This window comes from Procambarus clarkii, chromosome 25, assembly GCF_040958095.1.
Source record: "Procambarus clarkii isolate CNS0578487 chromosome 25, FALCON_Pclarkii_2.0, whole genome shotgun sequence".
Lineage (NCBI taxonomy): Eukaryota > Metazoa > Arthropoda > Malacostraca > Decapoda > Cambaridae > Procambarus > Procambarus clarkii.
The window spans coordinates 6,145,893-6,168,184 of NC_091174.1; the positions used below are offsets into that span (position 1 = coordinate 6,145,893).

Here is a 22,292-nt window from a genome sequence, read left to right on the forward strand (position 1 = left end):
GTCAATCATTCTCCCGTCCACTGAGGTCCCTGACTTAGTCAATTGATATCATTTCAGATCAATCCTGCCCCCCTATCCAGTTCTTCTCTACAAATGAACAGGTATTGCGAGTCTTTGTATTCGCTATCTTGGAGAGTCAATGTAGTTCCTATCATTGAGGTTTAATGGAGTCCCTATCTTAGGGATGCAATATAGACCCTACCTTAGGGGTCTAATTGAGTCCCTATCGTGGAGCTCCAGTGGAGTCCCTATCATTATGTCCAATGGAGTGTTTACCTTTAGGTAAACAACGAGAATCAATCATTCTGCTGTGTAAGCGAGGTCATTGGATTCCTTGATCACAGGTAAACAGAAATGTCCGAAAGATACTCTGACGTCATTGTCTACAGAAAGACACACAAGGACACGAAAGCTACTACATTACACTAGTCATAAATAAAATCCTCACTTTCTCCAATTCGCCAAAATATTTGGAACAAATTTAGACTTTGTATCATAATGAATTCATTGTATCACAATGAAACGTACACTAACAAGAGAGTCTGACGTCCACTAACAAGCGAGTCTGTCGTACACTAACAAGCGAGTCTGACGTACACTAACAACCATAACCCAACGGTGCTAACAAACCTATCCTAAGAAGGGGTGTGACACGCCTTCGTGTTAAACCTTCTGATTGTCGTCAGACACAGCGTGACACCCTGACGTGACGGTGCCACGCTGTCACAACACAATACTGTCTCAGAGCCGTCCTGTGACAGAGCCACTCTACCCATAGAGCCACACTGTACCATAACCACCCGGTGACAAACCCATCTTGTAACAGAACCACCCTATGTTAGAGCCACCCTATAGATGAGCCACCCTATAGAATGTCCGAAAGAGTCACCCAATCAACCAGCGGGACTGTAACAACAGTCATCAGGACCGAGCATGACGGGTAACGACTCCTGTGACCTGTAACAATAACAATTCACAAGAACCACAAATTCGCCAACCCAGGCACAAATAAAACTTAAAAAGAAAATAATAGGATAATAAAGAATATTTGAGAACCACAAGTATTAACAAAATTCGTATGTGATGTATAGAGAGTTTTGTACATCCTAAAGGGAGGGGAAAGGAAGAGATGGTCAGAAGAACGGGAGGGAATGGTGAGGAGAAGAACGGGAGAGAATGGTGAGGAGAAAGGGTGAGTTGGGAAAGGAAGAGGACGAGAAGGAATGAGAGACAGCGAAAAGATAGATAGCAAGAGAGAAAAGAAAATATGGAAAGGAGAGAGAGGACTGGGCCAAAAAACAAAAGGAAATATGAATGGAAATACATAACGGATGTGATGAGATAAAAGAGAAGGTAACGAGAAAGAAGGATACGAAGTAAAGGAAGTGGGCGAATAAATGATGGGAGGGAGAGAGAGAACATAATGCTGAAGGGTTAAAAGGAGAGAATAAAGAGAAAAGCAGGAAAAGGGAGACGTACAGAGGGAATAATGAAGATAAAACAGTCAAGGTGAAACAGGAAAGTTATGGTAGGAGTTTGAAAAAAAAGGTAGTTTGGCAGTAAGGAAACAGAGGGAAGGAGAGAGAGAGAGAGAGAGAGAGAGAGAGAGAGAGAGAGAGAGAGAGAGAGAGAGAGAGAGAGAGAGAGAAACATGGCTTGCTGTTTGACAAACCCCTGCCCTCCTGCTACCTCTCCCGAGTCTTCACCAAATCATTAGCGTATGACCTAATGGAGCACTACTTGAAACTCAGTCAATAGATGCTAAAGCGTACCACCAGGAAATGTTCTTGGCCCATTCTCTTAAACTTTCCACTGTAGCGATCACCTCAACCTTATCGCTGCTGCCTATATGTTGATTTGTCTAAGTTAGTTAATGGCAGGTTACAGTTAATGATGGTAACTAGATAATGTTTGTCTAGATGCGAATATCGTACGAATATCGAAACTAGTTCTAGAATAACTATGCAAAACCTAGCATTAAAGTCTATATGATACTTGCTCGACAGCGAGGCAAGCTAAACTAAAATGTTTCGCAAGCTGCATATTTTTGGTCTGTCAGAAAGTCTTCGACATAGTACCTCACATGAGACTAGTTTGAGAAACCGGTGGGAGTGGCTGGGAAGGTACTTCAGTACTGGATAAGGGAGCATCCAAACATGAAATGACTGAATCACAGTGCTGGGAGAACCTTGAGGGTGGCGAGAGGCTACCAGCCGGCTTCAACAGGAGGCCAGTACTAAGACCTATCGTGTTCTTAATCTATGTAAATGATCTCCCAGAGGGCATAAACTCTTTCCTCTCAAAGTTTGCTGATAACGCAAAATATTTCGAGGGGGATATTTACGGTGAAAGAATATCCAACGAGTGGCTACTGGAGTTTAACTCAAACAATTGCAGATTACTGTAGCTGGGTGCCGTAATCAGAAGACCGGATATAAGGTACCAAAGGGAGGAAATCATCCTGGAGAATAGCAGAGAAAATGACCTAGTGGTTGGTATCATACCGGACCCCTCCCCCAAAACCCTCCTCACCCAGATAAAATCAGCTGTCTATGCAGGGTTGACCAACATAAGAACTACCTTTAGAAATCTGGTTAAGGAGCCGTTGTATGTCGTATATGCCACAACCAGTCCTGGAATACTCACCGCCAGTATTCATTTCGTTAAACACATAACGAAGCTGGAGAAATTCTAGAGACATGCTGCTAAACTTGTCTAAGTCAAGAGTTACGATGAAATAGAAAATAAATATAACTATACATGACTTTAAGAGAAAAAAAAATAGAGTAGACATGATCACCACATAAAAAATACACAGCGTAACTGGCAGGGAAGACTGACCGGGATGCACACTAAAAAGGGAACATAGGTGGAAACTGTGTACCGAAAAGTTAACAAAGACTATTGCGTTAAGAAGTAAAATGATGTAGATAGACTCCGTTCACAGCTTCATATGTAGATATGTACCTCAATGTGCTCAGAAATCTGCACACGATTAATTGAAGGTTGAGAGGCGGGACCCAAAAGCTGAAGTCTTGCAATGTGAGAGAACTCTTTGAAAATCATACTCCTTTTTATTAGCTTTCCCACTCTTTGCCTTGCACGGTTAAATGAGTTATTTCTACGTCTTTAATAACAGAGAGGAGCAGGTAACTCTGACCTTTCTCTCGAACATCACTTTCTCCAGAACATCCCTTCCTCCAAAACATCACTTTCTCCAGAACATTACTTTCTCTAGAACAACACTCCATCATCAACCACCAATTCCTCTCCTTACTCGAATCTCTAACACTTCTCTAGACAAACAGGTGGGCGAGATATCATCTCGATTGACCAAATGAATCTTCTAGACTACAGATGACACCAAAGTCACCCTGTGAGTTCGTGAATGTAGTTTAGTGTAAAATAATCTATTCATCTCTAGTAATAGTGAGTGCTTGTGTCCAGATTTACACTGAAGTAAAAACAAAACGGATATTTTCCCCTCTAACTATTCTAAATAATTCCTAGAACCCAAATCAAAAGTCCAAAAGTGGCAAACTAGACATAGAAACATTGATAGATAAACAGACATTGACGGAGAGACAAAGAAAGAGAGAAATAGAGACAGAAACGGAGAAATACAGAGACAGATTTACAAACAGAGAGGCATATAGACGGCCAGAGACATACTATAGACAGGTAGACATAGAGACTGACCAGGTACGAGGGTTAGCAATGACAAAAAGAACGGCAGGTGACAAAAAAAAGTGAGTGAGAAGGTTGGGGAGAAGGGGGGGAAGGGAGGGGGGACATGGTCCCATCAAGTGAATCTGGAACAGTCAAACTATCCAGTTACAATTCCCAGACAACATTCCCACGACACGTCAAGCCCCCTACACCCCCCCCCCTCTTAACCCCCCACTGGAAGCAAGGTGGGAATGGAGTGGTTTGGGAATACAGGTGAGTCAACCAGACCAGTAGCGCTTAACGACCATTAAATCCTCAAGTCAACTCAAATTCATGCGTGATTTTGTATAGTTAATGAGGATACGAGGAAATACAAAAATATAATCCTGTTGTATTTTGTTTTGTTTTTAATACACGTGAGTGTGTTTGCATTTGTGTCTGCATCAAGTTGGACTTGAGGGCCCAGTTTTTTTTTTTTTAAGCCTTCATGTGAAGCTTACCAGATCTATAGAGCATTGTCATGACTGAAGCTGTGAAGGGTGTACTCACCTAGTTGAGTACTCACCTAGTTATGCTTGCGGGAGGTTGAGCTCTGGCTCATTGGTCCCGCCTCTCAACTGTCAACTGATGTACTGATTCCTGACAGGTGTGTGAATGCGTGTACACATAGCTGTCCTTATATGTCTCACTTTTGATGGATTAGTGTTTGTGATTCTCTCTCTCTCACCGCCTACGAGAGAGAGAGAGAGAGAGAGAGAGAGAGAGAGAGAGAGAGAGAGAGAGAGAGAGAGAGTCCAGGAGCTAGGACATAAGCCGGTGGGCCACATTCCAGGGACACCCGCAAAAGCTCACACGCTTTACTCTACACCTGTTTCCCACCCCTCCACCCGTCTCCCCCCCTCCCAATAACCTTCCCCCCTGTCACCCCTCTTAACAATGCTCTCCATCGAGGGAAGAGGGAAACAAGAGCAAGAGAAAGAGAGGAAAAGAGAGAGAGGGGAAAAATAGTGTGGGGGATGATAACGGATATATATTAACTTTGAGACAATACAAGAAAATCAATTTGCAAATCTCTTCATAATTTAGCTGTAATTCTCTGAGGAGTTTGACCCTGGAGGAGGAGAAGGAGCAGCCAGGGACGGTAATGACCGGGACACACAAGTGTGGGAACATACCCACTCGTGGGAGCCGACGGGGACTGTGGAATGCCTCCTACAGGTGTATTCCCATCGCCGCTAGTTCAGTTGCATCCTCCACCTCCCCCACACCTGTCATACACCAGGGGTTAGTATTGTGTGTGTGAGTGAGAGAGAGAGAGAGAGAGAGAGAGAGAGAGAGAGAGAGAGAGAGAGAGAGTCTGTGTGTGTGTGTGTGTATTCACCTATTTGTGCCGGCAAGATCGAGCATTGACTCTTGAATCCCGCCTTTCGAGCCATCGGTTGTTTACAGCAATGACTCCGGTCCCATTTCCCTACCATACCAAGTTTGATAATTATGAATAGAGTTTGCTTCCACAACCTGCTCCTTAAGTGCATTCCATTTTTCCACTACTCTCACGCTAAAGGAAAACTTCGTAATATCTCTGTGACTCATCTGAGTTTCCAGCTTCCACCCATATCCCCTCGTTCTGTTACTATTCCATGTGAACATTTCGTCTATTTCTACTCTGTCACTTTTCTAGTGTCGTAAGGCTCAGTTCCTTCAGGCACTCCTCATACCCCATCCCTCGTAACTCTGGGACGAGTCGTGTTGCAAACTTCTGCACCTTTTCAAGTTTCCCTATGTGCCTGTTCAGATAGGGACCCTATGATGGCGCGGCATACTCCAAGACTGGCCTCACGTAGGCAGTGTAAAGCGCCCTCAATGCCTCCTTACTTAGGTTTCTGAATGATGTTCTAACTTTTGCCAGTGTAGAGTACGTTGCTGTCGTTATCCTATTTATGCCTCAGGAGTTAGATTCGCGCGCGCGCGCGCGCGCGTGTGTTTGTGTGTGTGTGTAATTACCTAAGTGTAGTTACAGGATGAGAGCTACGCTCGTGGTGTCCCGCCTTCCCAGCACTCTTTGTCATATAACGGTGTGTGTGTGTGTGTGTGTGTGTGTGTGTGTGTGTGTGTGTGTGTGTGTGTGTGTGTGTGTGTGTGTGTGTGTGTGTGTGTGTTCAAATGATTCGTCCACAACGAAGAGAAATCTGGCGAATAAATAGAACAAACAATTGTAAATAATTGCAAAAGTTGAAAGAACTTAAGAGGGCGGTGAGAGGTTTATAGACAGAGGTGAGAGGTGTATGGATGAGCAGTGAGAGATGTGAGAAGTGAGAGCAAGGGGAGCGAGAGAGAAGAGTGGAAGGAATTAGAAGTGTAGTGAATGACTGGAGAGATGTAATGGGAAAAATAAAGGGGGTATGGACCACTAATAGTGAAAGTAGTAGATGGGATGATTGAAATGTGAAAAGAATTAGAAGAGCCATGACTTAAGGAGTAAGAGGGGGGTGGGAAGGGGAAATGAGACGAGAGTAGAAAGGGGGGGAAAGGGGGTGGGGAGGTGAGAGGGGCGCCTGGTGAGTTGTGATAGAGGAGGGGGGGTAGTGGGGGTCGAGCATCGCTCTACTATTCCTCTTGCCAACTTAAATAAGACATGTTGACTGCCTCTGTTGAGCTCAGTAAACAAGACATATTCACACCTGTTGCACTCTCGCACCTGTCGCACTCCAGCGACAGTCACTCTATTGCAACTGCTGCACTCACACCTGTTACAATCTCGCCTTTATCATACATCCATTTTTATATGTTGCACCTGTCCCACACTATTCCCACATCTGTCCCACAGTATACCCACATCTTTCCCACACTATCCCACATACTCTCAACCACTTGGGTTGGACGGTAGACCGAAGGTTTCACATCATGCAGAACGGCGTTCAATCCCCGACCGTCCAAGTGGTTGGGCATCATTCCAAAAGTCCCATCCCAAATCCTTATCCTGATCTCTTCCAAGTGTTATATAGTCGTAATAGCTTGGCGCTCTTTCTCCCGATAGTCCCCTTTCCGCTTCCCACACCTGTCGCACATCTGCTACTTTGGCACCTCTGAAGAGTAAGGGAAAACAAACGCGTCTTCCCTCGCTCTGAAGCACTCTTACTAATACATGTTTATGTTGATCTTGGCTGGTAGACTAACTAGTTGTTGTCCAGCAGGTGTGTGTGTGTGTGTGTGTGTGTGTGTGTATTCGTCTATTTGTACTCACCTATTTGTGCTTGCGGGGGTTGAGCTTTGGCTCTTTGGTCCCGCCTCTCAACTGTCAATCAACTGGTGTACAGATTCCTGAGCCTACTGGGCTCTAGGAATCTGTACACCAGTTGATTGACAGTTGAGAGGTGGGACCAAAGAGCCAGAGCTCAACCCCCGCAAGCACAACTAGGTGAGTACACATACACACACGTGCGCGCGTGCGCAAACACGCAAGATACATCTGAACAGGTGGACCAATTTGCTGAAACTAATCCCTAGTGGCGATGCTTGTCACGCCCCGTGACACAGCGGTCTCGGCTGTGAGTATCCCAACACACAGTAAATAAACAAATGTTGTTAAAGCGGAAGCTTAATTAGCTTCAATATAACAGCCCAGTCCGTAGCAAAATATATATATATATATATATATATATATATATATATATATATATATATATATATATATATATATATATATATATATATATATATAATGTGTGTGTGTGTGTGTGCGTGTGTGTTTTCTGTAAACTGTACCAATGTAATAAAATAAAATTAATGAAAAAGAATAGGGGTGGTAGGAGAAAAAAATATTAAAGTGTTCAGTAAGAACCCACAAGGTCTTCTCTGAATACTCTTTATTTTCTTCTTCGAGACTACAAGTCCTTGTAATTGCACCAGAGGCGGTACCCAAAGTATATATATATATATATATATATATATATATATATATATATATATATATATATATATATATATATATATATATATATATAATTAGGGGGTAACCACGCTGTTACTCTCCAGGTATTTTGCGTCTGAAATACCAGTGTTGTCTAGCCATGGTGTCTGTGAGGAATACCCCTTCCCTCATTCAGGTTTAATGTCCTCTCAAACTTTCCTGAAACTACCGCTCCCAAATCTAACAATTCTTCTCGAGAATACATTATTCAATCTATCCACTCCACGCTTCTCCATCCTTCTACTCAACCACCATCCTTTCCCGTCCCTCCAACTATCCCCCCACACACTAACCTTCTCAACATCTCGTCTTGAGCTGTGCTTACACTCTCAAGGTTTTCCTCCTTGGCATCTGGTCTACTACATACCGCCGCATGCCTGTGTTAAGCCTCGGAGGTCACTAGTGGAACCACTTGCCTCAAACCACCTGTCCGAGGCATACCTACTGGCTGGCTTGCTGGCTGGCTGGCTGGTGGCGAGAACAAGCGTAGAAGAGAACTAACAGGTGTACAGGGAGGTGACAGGTGCACAGATAGGTGACAGGTGTATAGGTATATTGGTAGGTGTCTTGGGTCGTTATCAGACAGCAGGTGTCAAACGCTGGAAAGGGATTCGGTTCAGTACCAGACTACAGATATGGCCCAGGTTGATAGATCAGATTAGACTAGCGTATATTGAGCAAGTGTAGACTGGACAGGTGTAGACTGGGGTAACCAGATGTGAACCAAGAGAACAGGTGTGTGTGTGTGTGTACCTATCCTCATGGCATTCTAGCCCTGTGTTTGCGCTCTCCCTCAACATGAAATAACCACGTTCGTGATATTTTCAAATTTGTTTTTTAAATTTTTGTTTACCTCATTTTCGCTGTTGGATTTAAGACGATGGAGCCTCGGACCCAATATGCGAATAAAGAAAATTTCACGGGGCCAGAGAGCATTAGGAAGCGTCACAAGTGAGAAATAACCGGGAACTGACAGAGTGTAAAGTTGGGTCTTGTTCAAATCCTCAACAGTGTGATACCATCAGTTGACTGCCAGATATAAACAAACCTAGATTATTAAACCACTAATTGTATCATCAATGTTACTTTTAATCAGAATATTTCAAGTGGCTCTTTCAAGTTATTCGAGGTTTGTTAAAGCTTAATTAAACATATTGAAAATTTTTGTGAAACTGTATATGTTGACCCTGATCTTGAAATGTGCAGCTCTACCTGCAAAGCGTTCCCTACTAAAGCTCTCCCTAAGCTTTCCCTAAGCTCTCTCTGCAACTTTAATTCAGGTGCCCAAAGTCAATATGACAGTTAAGACCCAGCAGCTGGCAGTGTGTGTGTTCCTAATGTTGAGTAACTAGCACCAAAAGACCCCCATTGATCAATGAGTGGTACTAGCAATATGTGAATGCCAGTCACTGCTCAACTCTGTTTCTGTGCAGTGGAATGACTGAATGACACGTAAGCAATGACTGACAATTTGATTAGGGTAGAACACGATCAAGAGGACACTGGGGTATCTGAAAGAATTTATACAGTGCATGAGTAGTAAAGGTATGGATTGTATTAAAAAGTGTGTGTGTGTGTGTGTGGGTGTAGGCAGACTCCATACACAGATTCAGAGGTGTATGTATGTCACATCCCAAAGCGTTCTAGACTGGGCACTATACCTACACCACCCTCACACACCACCCTCACACACCACCCTCACACATCACCTGCCAGCCTCCCTTCATAACATCATAAACTGCACAAGATGTCATCACTCCCTCACATCTGCCACCATCACACTCTCCTACTGCACCTGACCCTCATAATTATTTTAAGGAAATGATTGGTAATGAAGGTCTTGTGCGTAATAACAGGAAGAGCACGAGCTAAATCACTCTCAGATATACTGCTTTAAGGTGTTATAAATCGTGTTATTTTAAGTATCGTTTTAATTATTACTAATTTTCCCAGCTCCAGTTTCCATTATTCGTTTAAGCTAGTGAAACTTTTCGCCACTGTGTTTCCCACTTTTTTCTGTCTTATCTCTCTCTCTCTCTCTCTCTCTCTCTCTCTCTCTCTCTCTCTCTCTCTCTCTCTCTCTCTCTCTCTCTCTCTCTCTCTCTCTCTCTCTCTGTCTCCTCCCTCCCCCACACTCACCTGTTACCGTACCCTCACCTGGACGCCAGCCACGCACCTGTCTCTTAGTAAAACTTCGCTAATCATGACTCTAGTTGACGTCAATGCTCTCCTTCTCACTCTCTCTTCCCATTCTACACCTCTCTCTCTCTCTCTCTCTCTCTCTCTCTCTCTCTCTCTCTCTCTCTCTCTCTCTCTCTCTCTCTCTCTCTCTCTCTCTCTCGGCTGTTGACGTCAGATATCTTCCTCTCGCTCCACTTCCTCCTCTTCTGAATATTTACAAGGCGGCATCACCTGTCAAGGAGCTGTCATAAAGTGGTGTGTGTGTGTTCGCTTACCTATCAGTAACTACAGGGCGGTAAGGTCTAGCTCCTCGTGCCCCGCCTACAAGCCATGTCGTACCTGTTGCGTTATAATTTATAACTATTCTGACGTTCGATATCTTGGTCGAGTCTGACCAAGCAATTGTGGATAAAGGTAGCTTGCACAACCTTTTCGTCAATGCATTTATACGTTGCATTTGTGTAGTGTTCGTTGGTGCGGGGAGAGGGGGGAGGTTGAGCTTCATCTCATGTACCCATCTCTTGGCATTCGGCCGTCTGGTAATGTTTGGATTTTTATGTGAACCACCCTTGAGAACCACTGCTTAGTTCCGTTTTCTTACTGTTGTGATACTGGGAATATTGCTCCTAGTATCCTGACGACTTCGAGTGTTTTTTTTTTTTTTTTTTTTTTTTTTTTTTTTTTTTTTTTTTTTTGAGATATATACAAGAGTTGTTACATTCTTGTGCAGCCACTAGTACGCGTAGCGTTTCGGGCAAGTCCTTAATCCTATGGTTCCTGGAATACGATCCCCTGCCGCGAAGAATCGTTTTTTCATCCAAGTACACATTTTACTGTTGCGTTAAACAGAGGCTACAGTTAAGGAATTGCGCCCAGTAAATCCTCCCCGGCCAGGATACGAACCCATGACATAGCGCTCGCGGAACGCCAGGCGAGTGTCTTACCACTACACCACGGAGACTGTTAGTGTTGTGTTTCTTTCTGTCCCCCAAGTCGTATAGTATTTTCAATTTCAGATTGTGTTTGTTCATCGTGTCTAAGCTCCAGAGTATTGTAGATGTTGTGATAAAAGTCCCTTCTCGTTCCACACTTGTCTCGTGACGTGAGATCTGTTTCCTCTAGTAACTTGTATTTTTGTTGTATTTCATGTCTCAGCCCTGGGACTGGTGTGGTGGACTTCCTCAAGAGTCTTGCTGTGGTTAAGCGGAGTTCCATGCTGGTGCCGCATACTCCAGTATCAGTCTCACACATATGGGGTAAGTAATCATGAACTTGGTATAATTCCTCAAGATCCCAAGCACTTACTACACGACATACGAAACCTGTACATCATGACCACGGCGGCTAAGTCAGTATTTACTAAACAGTATATAAAAACGCTGCGATGTCGTTGACTAACCAAGGTTATTGTTGGTATAGACGACCTCGTTGAGCCTCGGAGCTCTTAAACTGTTTAACTGCATACTAAGCAGCTATGACTTATAAAAGATGTACGGGTTTCGTAAGTGGACATGTAAAGTCTTGATGAATCCTGGCTCTGGCATTTGCCAACTATGCAAGAGCTTAAGATGTTTTCTCTATTGATAAGGGTTTCGGGGAATTAGCTTCATGTTTTGCCTCATCTCTCTCTCTCTCTCTCTCTCTCTCTCTCTCTCTCTCTCTCTCTCTCTCTCTCTCTCTCTCTCTCTCTCTCTCTCTCTCTCTCTCTCTCTCTCTCGCTCTCTCAGTCAACATAAAAAAAATCAACTAAAATTGTTTGTGTACTTACAACGACCGGATATTTAAACAAAGCTCTAATAACGCAAGAGTATTGAGTATGCAAAGAGTAGTTGGATACTCTTGGATAATCTTCCTGGAATGAGTAGTAAACCACACCTGATCAAGGAATACAGATTCTAACTCTTGACAACATTGCTCAAAATCCCTCTTGAGAACTGAAGATTCTAAGATGAATACTAGGATATATATAGATGAATGCTAAGGTAATGTAAAACACACACACACACACACACACACACACACACACACACACACACACACACACACACACACACACACACACATACTAGAGAAAGCTTATGCAATGTTGCAGATTTATTGCATGGCTCAATTGTTTAGACAAGTGTTTCTTTTCCCTTTAGCTTCAGTCAGGCTATTTTATTTAAATTTACCAGTGTCTTGTGACAGGTGAGGCAGAGCTAAAGAATGCCACGAGGAGAAGACCTGCATATATATATATATATATATATATATATATATATATATATATATATATATATATATATATATATATATATATATATATATATATATATATATATATGAAGACCAAAATGAAACAGTTAAACCCCTAAAAAAGGATGCAAAGAAGAAAGATTCGCTGAAAAAAATCTGTTTCACAAGGTAACGTGAGAATTAATCTGTTCCACCACATCCCACGCTTCTCTGTGATGGGAGCCAGCGCCTAGTCTGTCTCTCTCTCTGGTCCACTGCGGCAATAAAGAAGCAGTAACACCAGCCACAACAGGTACATTCAAATGACAGCTGGCAATAAAGACCAGTAATTCCAACAGAAGAGCCGGCTGCAACATCAGGCTCTACAGAGAGGGTGGGGAGGGCTCTTTACAACCTCTACTATGGTTGTAGAGGTAGTAAGAACCACAGTAGCAGCGAGAGCACCAGTAGCATGAGTAGCAGCATCTACACCCAATAACAGCATGAAGATGACCGTGATTAAAACATGGTTAGTGACATGAATCAACTTAACATTTAGTATTGGGCTTTGTAAATTGTAAATATAATGATATCGCCACGTCTATCATCCCTTGTGAAGGGTTATTAAGGCCACCACAGTAGTTTACTGACCAACCAATAAATATACTTTAACCCTAAGCGTCGTCCAAGACTATATCTTATAGTCCAAGACTCTATCCAGTTTCCTTGGTGTATATTCACCGAGAAACAGGATATACACTTCTCATTGTATATTCCAAACTCCCTCAAGGGAGGAAGACCTGGAGGGGTTGGGAGATTCTGGGAGGTTGTGGGGATTGAGTGAAGAGGTTGAAGGAGTCCTTGGAAGAGGGAGGTTTCTCGAGGAGAAATACACTAGATATCTGACTGGCACACTACACTAGATATCTGACTGGCACACTACACTAGATATCTGACTGGCACTTCATCTCCCGTCCATGCCGTCATAATATTTACCATTTGTATATTTAAGTTTATAACCCATTACCTATTTTTATCAACTGTATGCTATATTAACTAAGAATGACAGGTGTGTGTACTCACCTAGTTGTGTCTGCAGGATCGAGCATTGACTCTTGGATCCCGCCTTTCGAGCATCGGTTGTTTACAGCAATGACTCCTGTCCTATTTCCCTATCATACCTGGTTTTAAAATTATGAATAGTATTTGCTTCCACAACCTGTTCCTGAAGTGCATTCCATTTCCCCACTACTCTCACGCTAAAAGAAAACTTCCTAACATCTCTGTGACTCATCTGAGTTTCATCTGTGTGTGTGTGTGTGTGTGTGTGTGTGTGTGTGTGTGTGTGTGTGTGTGTGTGTGTGTGTGTGTGTGTGTGAGGGCAGGTAAAGGTGGCTGAGATATAAAGGTTTATATCTCTCTCTCAGCGGCTGTTACGGTCTCCAGCAACGCGTAATTAGTGGCTGTTGACTGCTCACACTACCATCAAAGCCACACACACGCAGGCATTTTGTCCTTCTAGTCCCGTGCTTAATTATATCGTGTTTATATTCGCAAAGTATATAAACAAGATATATATATATATATATATATATATATATATATATATATATATATATATATACATATATAAACTGGAAATATAAATTTAGTTGGTGCTGAAGGATTCGAGCTGGAGTCAGGAAGTACTGGAGTTGCTTAAAGTGATCCCTCATTCGGGAATTAGAATCTGAGGAACAAACTTGTCCTTCTTAGGTCTACTTTGGACCACCTGACAACTCTAGAATACTTGTGGGGGGTTTACTTGTCGGTCCGGAGACGTCAAACTTATTCGTGATGCCAACCACAACAGTTAGATCACTCTAGTACTCTATTACTTAAATTCTAGCTTACTTATATGTTAAGGTGAATCTTTTATTTTGTATTATGTACATGAGCGGCTGGAATAAGCAAGATCATGGTGATCACCTATATCTCCGGGTTGCCACAGGTTGCAAAGATAGGTAAGACTGTGCAATAACCCTAAGAAGCAGGTGGTGTAAGATAAGACATCTTGCATCACCCAAGTGGCAGGTGTTGCAACCACCCACAACGGCCATCAGCATCTGCAACATTACTCATGCTAGCGAAGAGCTTGCAACCAAAATTCTGATATATATAGTAGTAGCCCCTGTGTTGCAAGATGGTAGGTTTTCCCCTCGGGGTTGTAGTATTAGTCCACTCTGTCACAGGTCGACCCACCTTGTCGGTTTATATTTGGCCAGTGAGGGATTGTCGGCGTGAGACGTCGGGAGGGCGGAGGTAGGTAGGGTGAGTGTAGATAGGTAGTAAGGGTGAAGGTAGGTAAGGAGGGAGAGTAGAGGTTGATAGGTAGAGACGGTAGATGTACATAGGTCGGCAGAGAGTAGGGGGTGAAGGTAGTGGGAGAGGGGGTAGTGAAGGTAGAGGTAACGAGGAGCAGGGAGAAAGATGATAGGGAGAGTGGGGGGGGTGAATGAGTAGGGGCAATAAAAGAGCTATAGAGAGTCTGGAGACAGGGAAAGTATAGCAGGAAGATAGGAGGTAGGGAAAGTGGGAAGAGGGAGAGAGGAATAGGGAAAGTGGGAGCAGGGAGAGACGGACAGAGATAATGGGGTAAGGGAGATAGAGACAAGCAGAGTGAGGAGTTAAGGATAGAGGGGTATGGAGAGTGGCGAACAGAGAGTGGGGGCAGGGAGAGTGAAAGGGTTGGTGGAAGATAGGGAGACCGGGAGAGAGGGAGAGGGAGAGTAGAAAGTAGGGATAAAGGGGGAGGGAAGAGTAGTGGGCGGGAAAAGTTTGGGCAGTATGCAAAGAACTGTATGAGTGGTGGAAGAAGCAGCTTAATGGTCGTTAAAAGGTTTCTGTACCAGAGGTGGTGAGAACTGTGATGGTGGACCATTAGTGATTGTAATGCTCTCACTTGCCTTCAAAGTGCAAGAGTGCGCACGCACGCGCGCACACACACACCCTCCTGTTGACAGTGGGCCTCCTATCTTAACCTTCGTTTCCACTTCTCCAATTATCTCCCCTACCCCCCCTCACCTTCCCCTGATTCCCCTCATTACACTCTTCCTAACATCGGTTGTTTTTGAGGTCGTTGTTTAAGGTGTTATATTGTTTCACTTATTACGGTGTGTGTGTGTGTGTGTACTCACCTAGTTGTGTTTGCGGGGGTTGAGCTCTGGCTCTTTGGTCCCGCCTCTCAACCGTCAATCAACAGGCGTACAGATTCCTGAGCCTATCGGGCTCTATCATATCTACACTTGAAACTGTGTATGGAGTCGGCCTCCACCACATCACTTCCTAATGCATTCCATTTGTCAACCACTCTGACACTAAAAAAGTTCTTTCTAATATCTCTGTGGCTCATTTGGGCACTCAGTTTCCACCTGTGTCCCCTTGTGCGTGTTCCCCTTGTGTTAAATAGACTGTCTTTATCTACCCTATCAATTCCCTTCAGAATCTTGAATGTGGTGATCATGTCCCCCCTAACTCTTCTGTCTTCCAGCGAAGTGAGGTTTAATTCCCGTAGTCTCTCCTCGTAGCTCATACCTCTCAGCTCGGGTACTAGTCTGGTGGCAAACCTTTGAACCTTTTCCAGTTTAGTCTTATCCTTGACTAGATATGGACTCCATGCTGGGGCTGAATACTCCAGGATTTTCCTGACATATGTGGTATACAAAGTTCTGAATGATTCTTCACACAAGTTTCTGAATGCCGTTCGTATGTTGGCCAGCCTGGCATATGCCGCTGATGTTATCCGCTTGATATGTGCTGCAGGAGACAGGTCTGGCGTGATATCAACCCCCAAGTCTTTTTCCTTCTCTGACTCCTGAAGAATTTCCTATCCCAGATGATACCTTGTATCTGGCCTCCTGCTCCCTACACTTATCTTCATTACATTACATTTGGTTGGATTAAACTCTAACAACCATTTGTTCGACCATTCCTTCAGCTTGTCTAGGTCTTCTTGAAGCCTCAAACAGTCCTCTTCTGTTTTAATCCTTCTCATAATTTTAGCATCGTCCGCAAACATTGAGAGAAATGAATCGATACCCTCCGGGAGATCATTTACATATATCAGAAACAAGATAGGACCGAGTACAGAGCCCTGTGGGACTCCACTGGTGACTTCACGCCAATCGGAGGTCTCACCCCTCACCGTAACTCTTTGCTTCCTATTGCTTAGATACTCCCTTATCCACTGGAGCACCTTACCAGCTACACCTGCCTGTCTCTCCAGCTTATGTACCAGCCTCTTATGCGGTACTGAATTATGCGGTGTGTGTGTGTGTGTGTGTGTGTGTGTGTGTGTGTGTGTGTGTGTGTGTGTGTGTGTGTGTGTGTGTGTGTGTGTGTGTGTGTGAGTTTGCCCTTTGGTAGTTTGAGATCTACCTTCAGATTATAACCCCCCCCCACACACACACATAAACACACACAGTGGAAATAGATGAAATGTTCACACGTAATATAAACAGAACGAGGGGACATGGGTGGAAGCTGGAAACTCAGATGAGTCACAGAGATGTTAGGAAGTTTTCTTTTAGCGTGAGAGTAGTGGGAAATGGAATGCACTTAAGGAGCAGGTTGTGGAAGCAAACTCTATTCATAATTTTAAAACTAGATATGATAGGGAAATAGGACCGGATTCATTGCTGTAAACAACCAATGGCTAGAAAGGCGGGATCCAACAGTTAGTGCTCGATCCTGCAGGCACAAATAGGTGAGTACAAATAGGTGCGTACACACACAAAGGAAAACAGACTATTACAGGTAACGGTATTCAAGACTGTATTCTTTCAGAGGGAAATGACAAGGGACGAGAGAATCATGGCAGTAGATGCTAGGCAGAAGCGCTGGGAGGGAAAAGGGAATCAGGGAACCACGGCCGCATACCTAAAAATCCCAGAAGGGAGTGGGGAACCCTCCAAAAGCAGTTCAGTAGCCCCGGAGAGAAATGCAACACTCCCTTTTCCACCTAATAGCTGTCCTCCCTGCCCCATCCCCTCCCAGCCCTCCATTAAAGGCCCACCAAGTTCCCTCTCTCCCTATTTCCCACTCTCCCCTATTCCCCCTCTCCCCAAGCCCTCCTTTCTCCTCCATCCCATGAACCATGCCCCCAACCCAGCATCCTCCAAACCCATGTTAAGTATTGTTTAGCACAGCAACCCCATCTATGCAGCCCAGTCCATAGAACAACTTTCTGCACCAGTGGAACAGCCAGCTTAAGTAAGAGTAAGTGAGGATGGACAGACGAAAGTGAGCTTCAAAGTGATATACACAAACTTAGATGAAATTGCGAATAAAACTAGTAAACTTGGAGAAAGGATACAAGAAAAACCCAGACGTAATAGCAGTCACAGAAACACAACTCTCAGGCATCATAACAAATGCAGTGTTTCCACAAGACTACTATTTAGTAAGAAAAGAGAGGGAGGGAAGAGAAAGAGCTGAAGTGGCTCCGCTGATAAGGAAGGCATGGAGTTTCGAACAGATGAACATCTCAGACTGTGAAAATTTCAGAGACTACATAGCAGGCACTATGACAATTTAAAGACTAAGGCTAATGACAAAAGTAATTCATATATAAACCCCGTTAAATGACAGAAAACCTAGACAAGAGTATTATAGGAACAACATGACAACCATTAGCATAATAGAACAACTTATATTGCTTGTAGGAAGAAATCTAAACTGTTAATCATGGGTGTTAACAATTTCTCAGAGGAATTGTTAGAGTAGATAAAGATAAACTGTTTAACACGGGTGGTACGTGAACAAGGAGACACAGGTGGAAACTTAGTACGCAAATGAGCCACAAGGATGCTAGAAAGATATTTTTCAGAGTAGTTTATAGATGGAATGCATTAAGCAGAGATGTAGGGGAGGCTGACTCCATACACAGTTTCAAATGTAGATATGATAGAGCCCAGTAGGCTCTGGAATCTGTACACCAGTTGATTGACAGTTGGGAGGCGGGACCGAAGAGCCTAAGTTCAACCCCCGCAAGCACAACTAGATGAGTACACACACACACACACACACACACACACACACACACACACACACACACACACACACACACACACACACACACACACCTGGTGCACTGCACCTGCCTCATGTGTATGTGTCTTTTGAAGATGCATTAGTGCTTGAGTGCTAATCGGCACGTGTGTGTGTGTGTGTATATGTGCGTGTAGGCACGTTCGGGAGGGAGGGAGGGAGGGAGGGAAGAAGAAATAAACGGAAGGGAGTATCAAAGGTAAAGGCACGAGAATGATGGAGACATTTACCTACTGTCGCCACCCTTCTCGTATCACCCTTCCCTCCATCTCTCTCTCTCTGCCTCCCTCCCTCCCTCTCTTCCTTAATCCTTTTCCTTCCTTTTCCACTTTTTGGCTGGAATTACCACACAGTAGAGCCTCCTGCCATTCCTTCTCCCAAAACGCATCCACTTTATCCACATTCCATCCCTTCTGCTCTCTCGGGAGCCCAGTGATGGCTCTTTCGGCGTCCACACGTACTTGAGTGCTCCTTACCCATGTCCACGTACCTGAGTGGTCCTTACCCATGTCCACGTACCTGAGTGGTCCTTACCCATGTCCACGTACCTGAGTGCTCCTTACCCATGTCCACGTACCTGAGTGGTCCTTACCCATGTCCACGTACCTGAGTGCTCCTTACCCATGTCCACGTACCTGAGTGCTCCTTCCCCATGCCCACGTACCCCAACCCTTCCTTGCCCACTCACCGGACCTCCCCCACACAGCCTCCACCCGCCCACACCGCCCACATAACCAGACAACGCCCACTCTGGTCTTATACGAGACTCCCAGACCTAAAAGCCCAATATAGCGAAAGGTATAAATGTGAAGGTCAGCCACTCACTCAGCGGTGAGAGCGAGACTCTTAATTTGGGTTGAAATCGTGAGGATTTTACTCGAGGAAAGTAAGTTATGAGATGAGGTAATGTGGAGGGAAGTTTATAGTGTGGTAGGTGGTGTTGGAGTGTGTGTGTGTGTGTGTGTGTGTGTGTGTGTGTGTGTGTGTGTGTGTGTGTGTGTGTGTGTGTGTGTGTGTGTGTGTGTGTGTGTACTCACCTAGTTGTGCTTGCGCAGCTTCGACGCATTAGTCCCGCCTCTCAGCCGTGTGTTTATTTTTAATATTTGTATTCGCAATTAGTACATGCAGGGTCGGCCATTAGCGCTTGGACCCCGCCTTTTAACCGTCGGTTGTCTAATGTACTGACTCCCGGAAATTTGAATCTACTACATATATTACTCTCTAAGACACACATCCCCAGGATGCATCCGGTAGTAGCTGTCTAACTCCCAGGTACCTATTTAAGACTAGATGAACACGTGCATTAGGTGAAAGAGACTTTACACAATTTATATCTTGCCTCAGTCGGGAATCGAACCCGGGCGCTTAGAACTACGACCCCCGAGCACTGTCCGCTTGGACAGTGTATGTCCCTTCGTTCTACTCCTCACAACTAGCTCGTAGTAGGCGAACGAGCTCGTAGTTGATGCAAGCGTATTTTTAGCAACGTTTTTCTTTCTAATGTGAGCCGTACATTTCATTATTTGGTTATGTTCTTTGTTATTCAGTTATTTTGCAAATTATAGCAATTAAATGTTATATTAAGTCTAAAGCAAGTCTCGTCCTTCACATTTTGTGTCAGGTTTTGCCAATATAAGTCTTACCGCTCTGAACGGCTGAACACGTGTTCATTTACGGCTGAACACGTGTTCATTTACGGCTGAACACCAGTTCATTAATAGCTGTACAACTGTGAACTCTAACCACAACACTAACGATGTGTATATATCACGAATCAATTCACTGAATCTAAAGCAAGCACATGGTTGTAGGGATAGTGAGAGAGAGAGAGAGAGAGAGAGAGAGAGAGAGAGAGAGAGAGAGAGAGAGAGAGAGAGAGAGAGTTGACGCAAAGTTGTTGCGGGCGTCAACTTGCCACATGGGTGGACCCGGAGCTGCTCAAGGAGTCAATTCATGGAGCCTTGGCACTCACAGGGGGCAAATTATTAGATAAAAGTTGATGGGTGATCGGTGAGGAGCGGAAGGTTTGTGAGGGTGTTTGGCCAGGTGCCGTGTGCGTGCGTGCGTGTGTGTGTGTGTGTGTGTGTGTGTGTGTGTGTGTGTGTGTGTGTGTGTGTGTGTGTGTGTGTGTGCGCGTGCGTGTGTGTGTGTGTGCGTGCGTGCGTGCGCGTGTGTGTGTGTGTGTGTGTGTGTGTGTGTGTGTGTGTGTGTGTGTGTGTGTGTGTGTGTGTGTGTGTGTGTGTGTGTGTGTGTGAGTAATTATACATAAGCTTTGTCGTCTTGTGTAACCCTGTAACCTTTCGCTAGACTAATTTGTGGAATCATCGAACCTTCTGTCCGTTCACCAGTTGAACGCCAGGTGTCTACTTCCTAGTTATGCTAATGAACAAGAGTTTCTAGTTACCTCTTATCAATGAACAGCTGTTGGTCTGATTTTAGTAACTGAACAGGAGCTATTGATCTGGTTTCAGTCATTGAACAAGAGTTATTGATCTGGTTTCAATGATTGAACAAGAGCTACTGATCTGATTTCATTCACTGAACAAGAGTTATATAATTATTCTTGTTCAATCTTTGAACAAGAACAATTAATCTGGGTTCAATCACTGATTAAGGGTTATAAGTCTGGCTTCCGTCATTGAACAAGGGCAATTGGTCTGACTTGTGCCAATAAACAACGCCTATTTAGCCTATTATTGAACACAATTTATCTAAAAAACATTTTAATATTGATCAACAGCTATCTGTCCACCTTGCAATGAACGACACCTGTCATTCCAACATTCATTGCATGGCAACTGACGCTGTATTCCCCGTTCTGTCATTTATGAATTCTGTACCCAAGTGTTTAGGTAAATTTACATGACAGCTGCACTGGGACAGTAATTAACATTCAGTATGTCACAGTAAATCTAAATACACTAACTTGGGCAAGTTCAAATGTCGCCACATCCTCGTGGTGCCACATTCCACCTGCCGCCTCTCAACCTGCTGTCCTTAATTTACAACCACCTGACTAAGGCCCACCAGCTGCAAGAACACTATCCTTAACGTTCCACTTAACTCCTAGCAATATATACATTTTCACCCCCCTGATTTGAATTCGATAAATCTCCCCTATATTTCCAACCCTTTTGCATCGTTGCTACTCCACCTGCTCCTACACTACACCACTACACACATCAAAAACCGCCCAATTTCCCTCTAAATCCACCACACCGCCACCTGGCGTTCTAAACCACCTTAGCACCACCTGTTCCATCGAGCAAGCCACACAGATAAGGGCACTCCTGTTTTAGAAAGCCACCTGACTGTCGTAGGTGTTTTTTTCTGGTGCATTACACATCGATTTCCTCAGCACATCGGGGCCCCTAACGACGGCTCTTTCCGCAAGTCAGTGATCCTGGTATGAAGTCGTGCATTAACCAATGAAAACACATTTTCATCAAGAAGTCTCTTGCTATTGGTGTTCCATCATCAGTCATGAGTCTAAAAGATCAATGTTATTCACACTTTTACCAGGGAGGTGAATACTTCGCCTTCCCTCCCCCTTTCCCCCCGATTTACTCATTAAAGATGGGAGTCAACGACAGCGGGAAATAAAAATGTTGACGGAATAGACTCATCCATAACTAGAGCGTTCTGCTGCTGCCCTTCAAGCCAGAACGCGAGAATCAGGTCTGAAGGTGGTATGGAAATAGCGCCCTGACGTCCTGACTAAGACTGGGCGGTCTTGGGCAATTTAGGGTGTAAATGAAGGCCTAGAATTTGAGAGAGTTTGATCTTGTGTCTGTCTCAATAAGGGGACACAGGTGGAAACTGAGTAATCAAATGAACCACAGGGACATTAAAAAGAACTTTTTCGGTGTCAGAGTAGTTAACAGGTGGAATGCATTAGGCAGTGATGTGGTGGAGGCTGACTCCATACACAGTGTCAAATGTAGATATGATAGAGCCCAGTAGGCTCAGGAATCTGTACACCAGTTGATTGACAGTTGAGAGGCGGGACCAAAGAGCCAAAGCTCAACCCCCGCAAGGACAAATAGGTGAGTACAAACACACTCTCACACACACACACACACACACACACACACATACACACACACACACACACACACACACACACACACACACACACACACACACACACACACACACACACGCTATATTT

The 22,292-nt window shown here is 44.2% G+C and overlaps 1 protein-coding gene across 2 annotated transcripts in view; it reads left to right on the forward strand.

The window, feature by feature from the left end:
- LOC123756549 (protein escargot) overlaps positions 1-22,292 on the forward strand; it is a 148,860-nt gene that overhangs the window by 110,284 nt on the left and 16,284 nt on the right. For both annotated transcript variants that reach the window (XM_069331222.1, XM_069331223.1), the window contains one exon: positions 10,976-11,076. In XM_069331222.1, coding sequence (XP_069187323.1) covers positions 11,034-11,076 — 43 coding nt within the window. In that variant the 5' untranslated portion in view covers positions 10,976-11,033. The remainder of the gene's footprint in view (positions 1-10,975; positions 11,077-22,292) is intronic.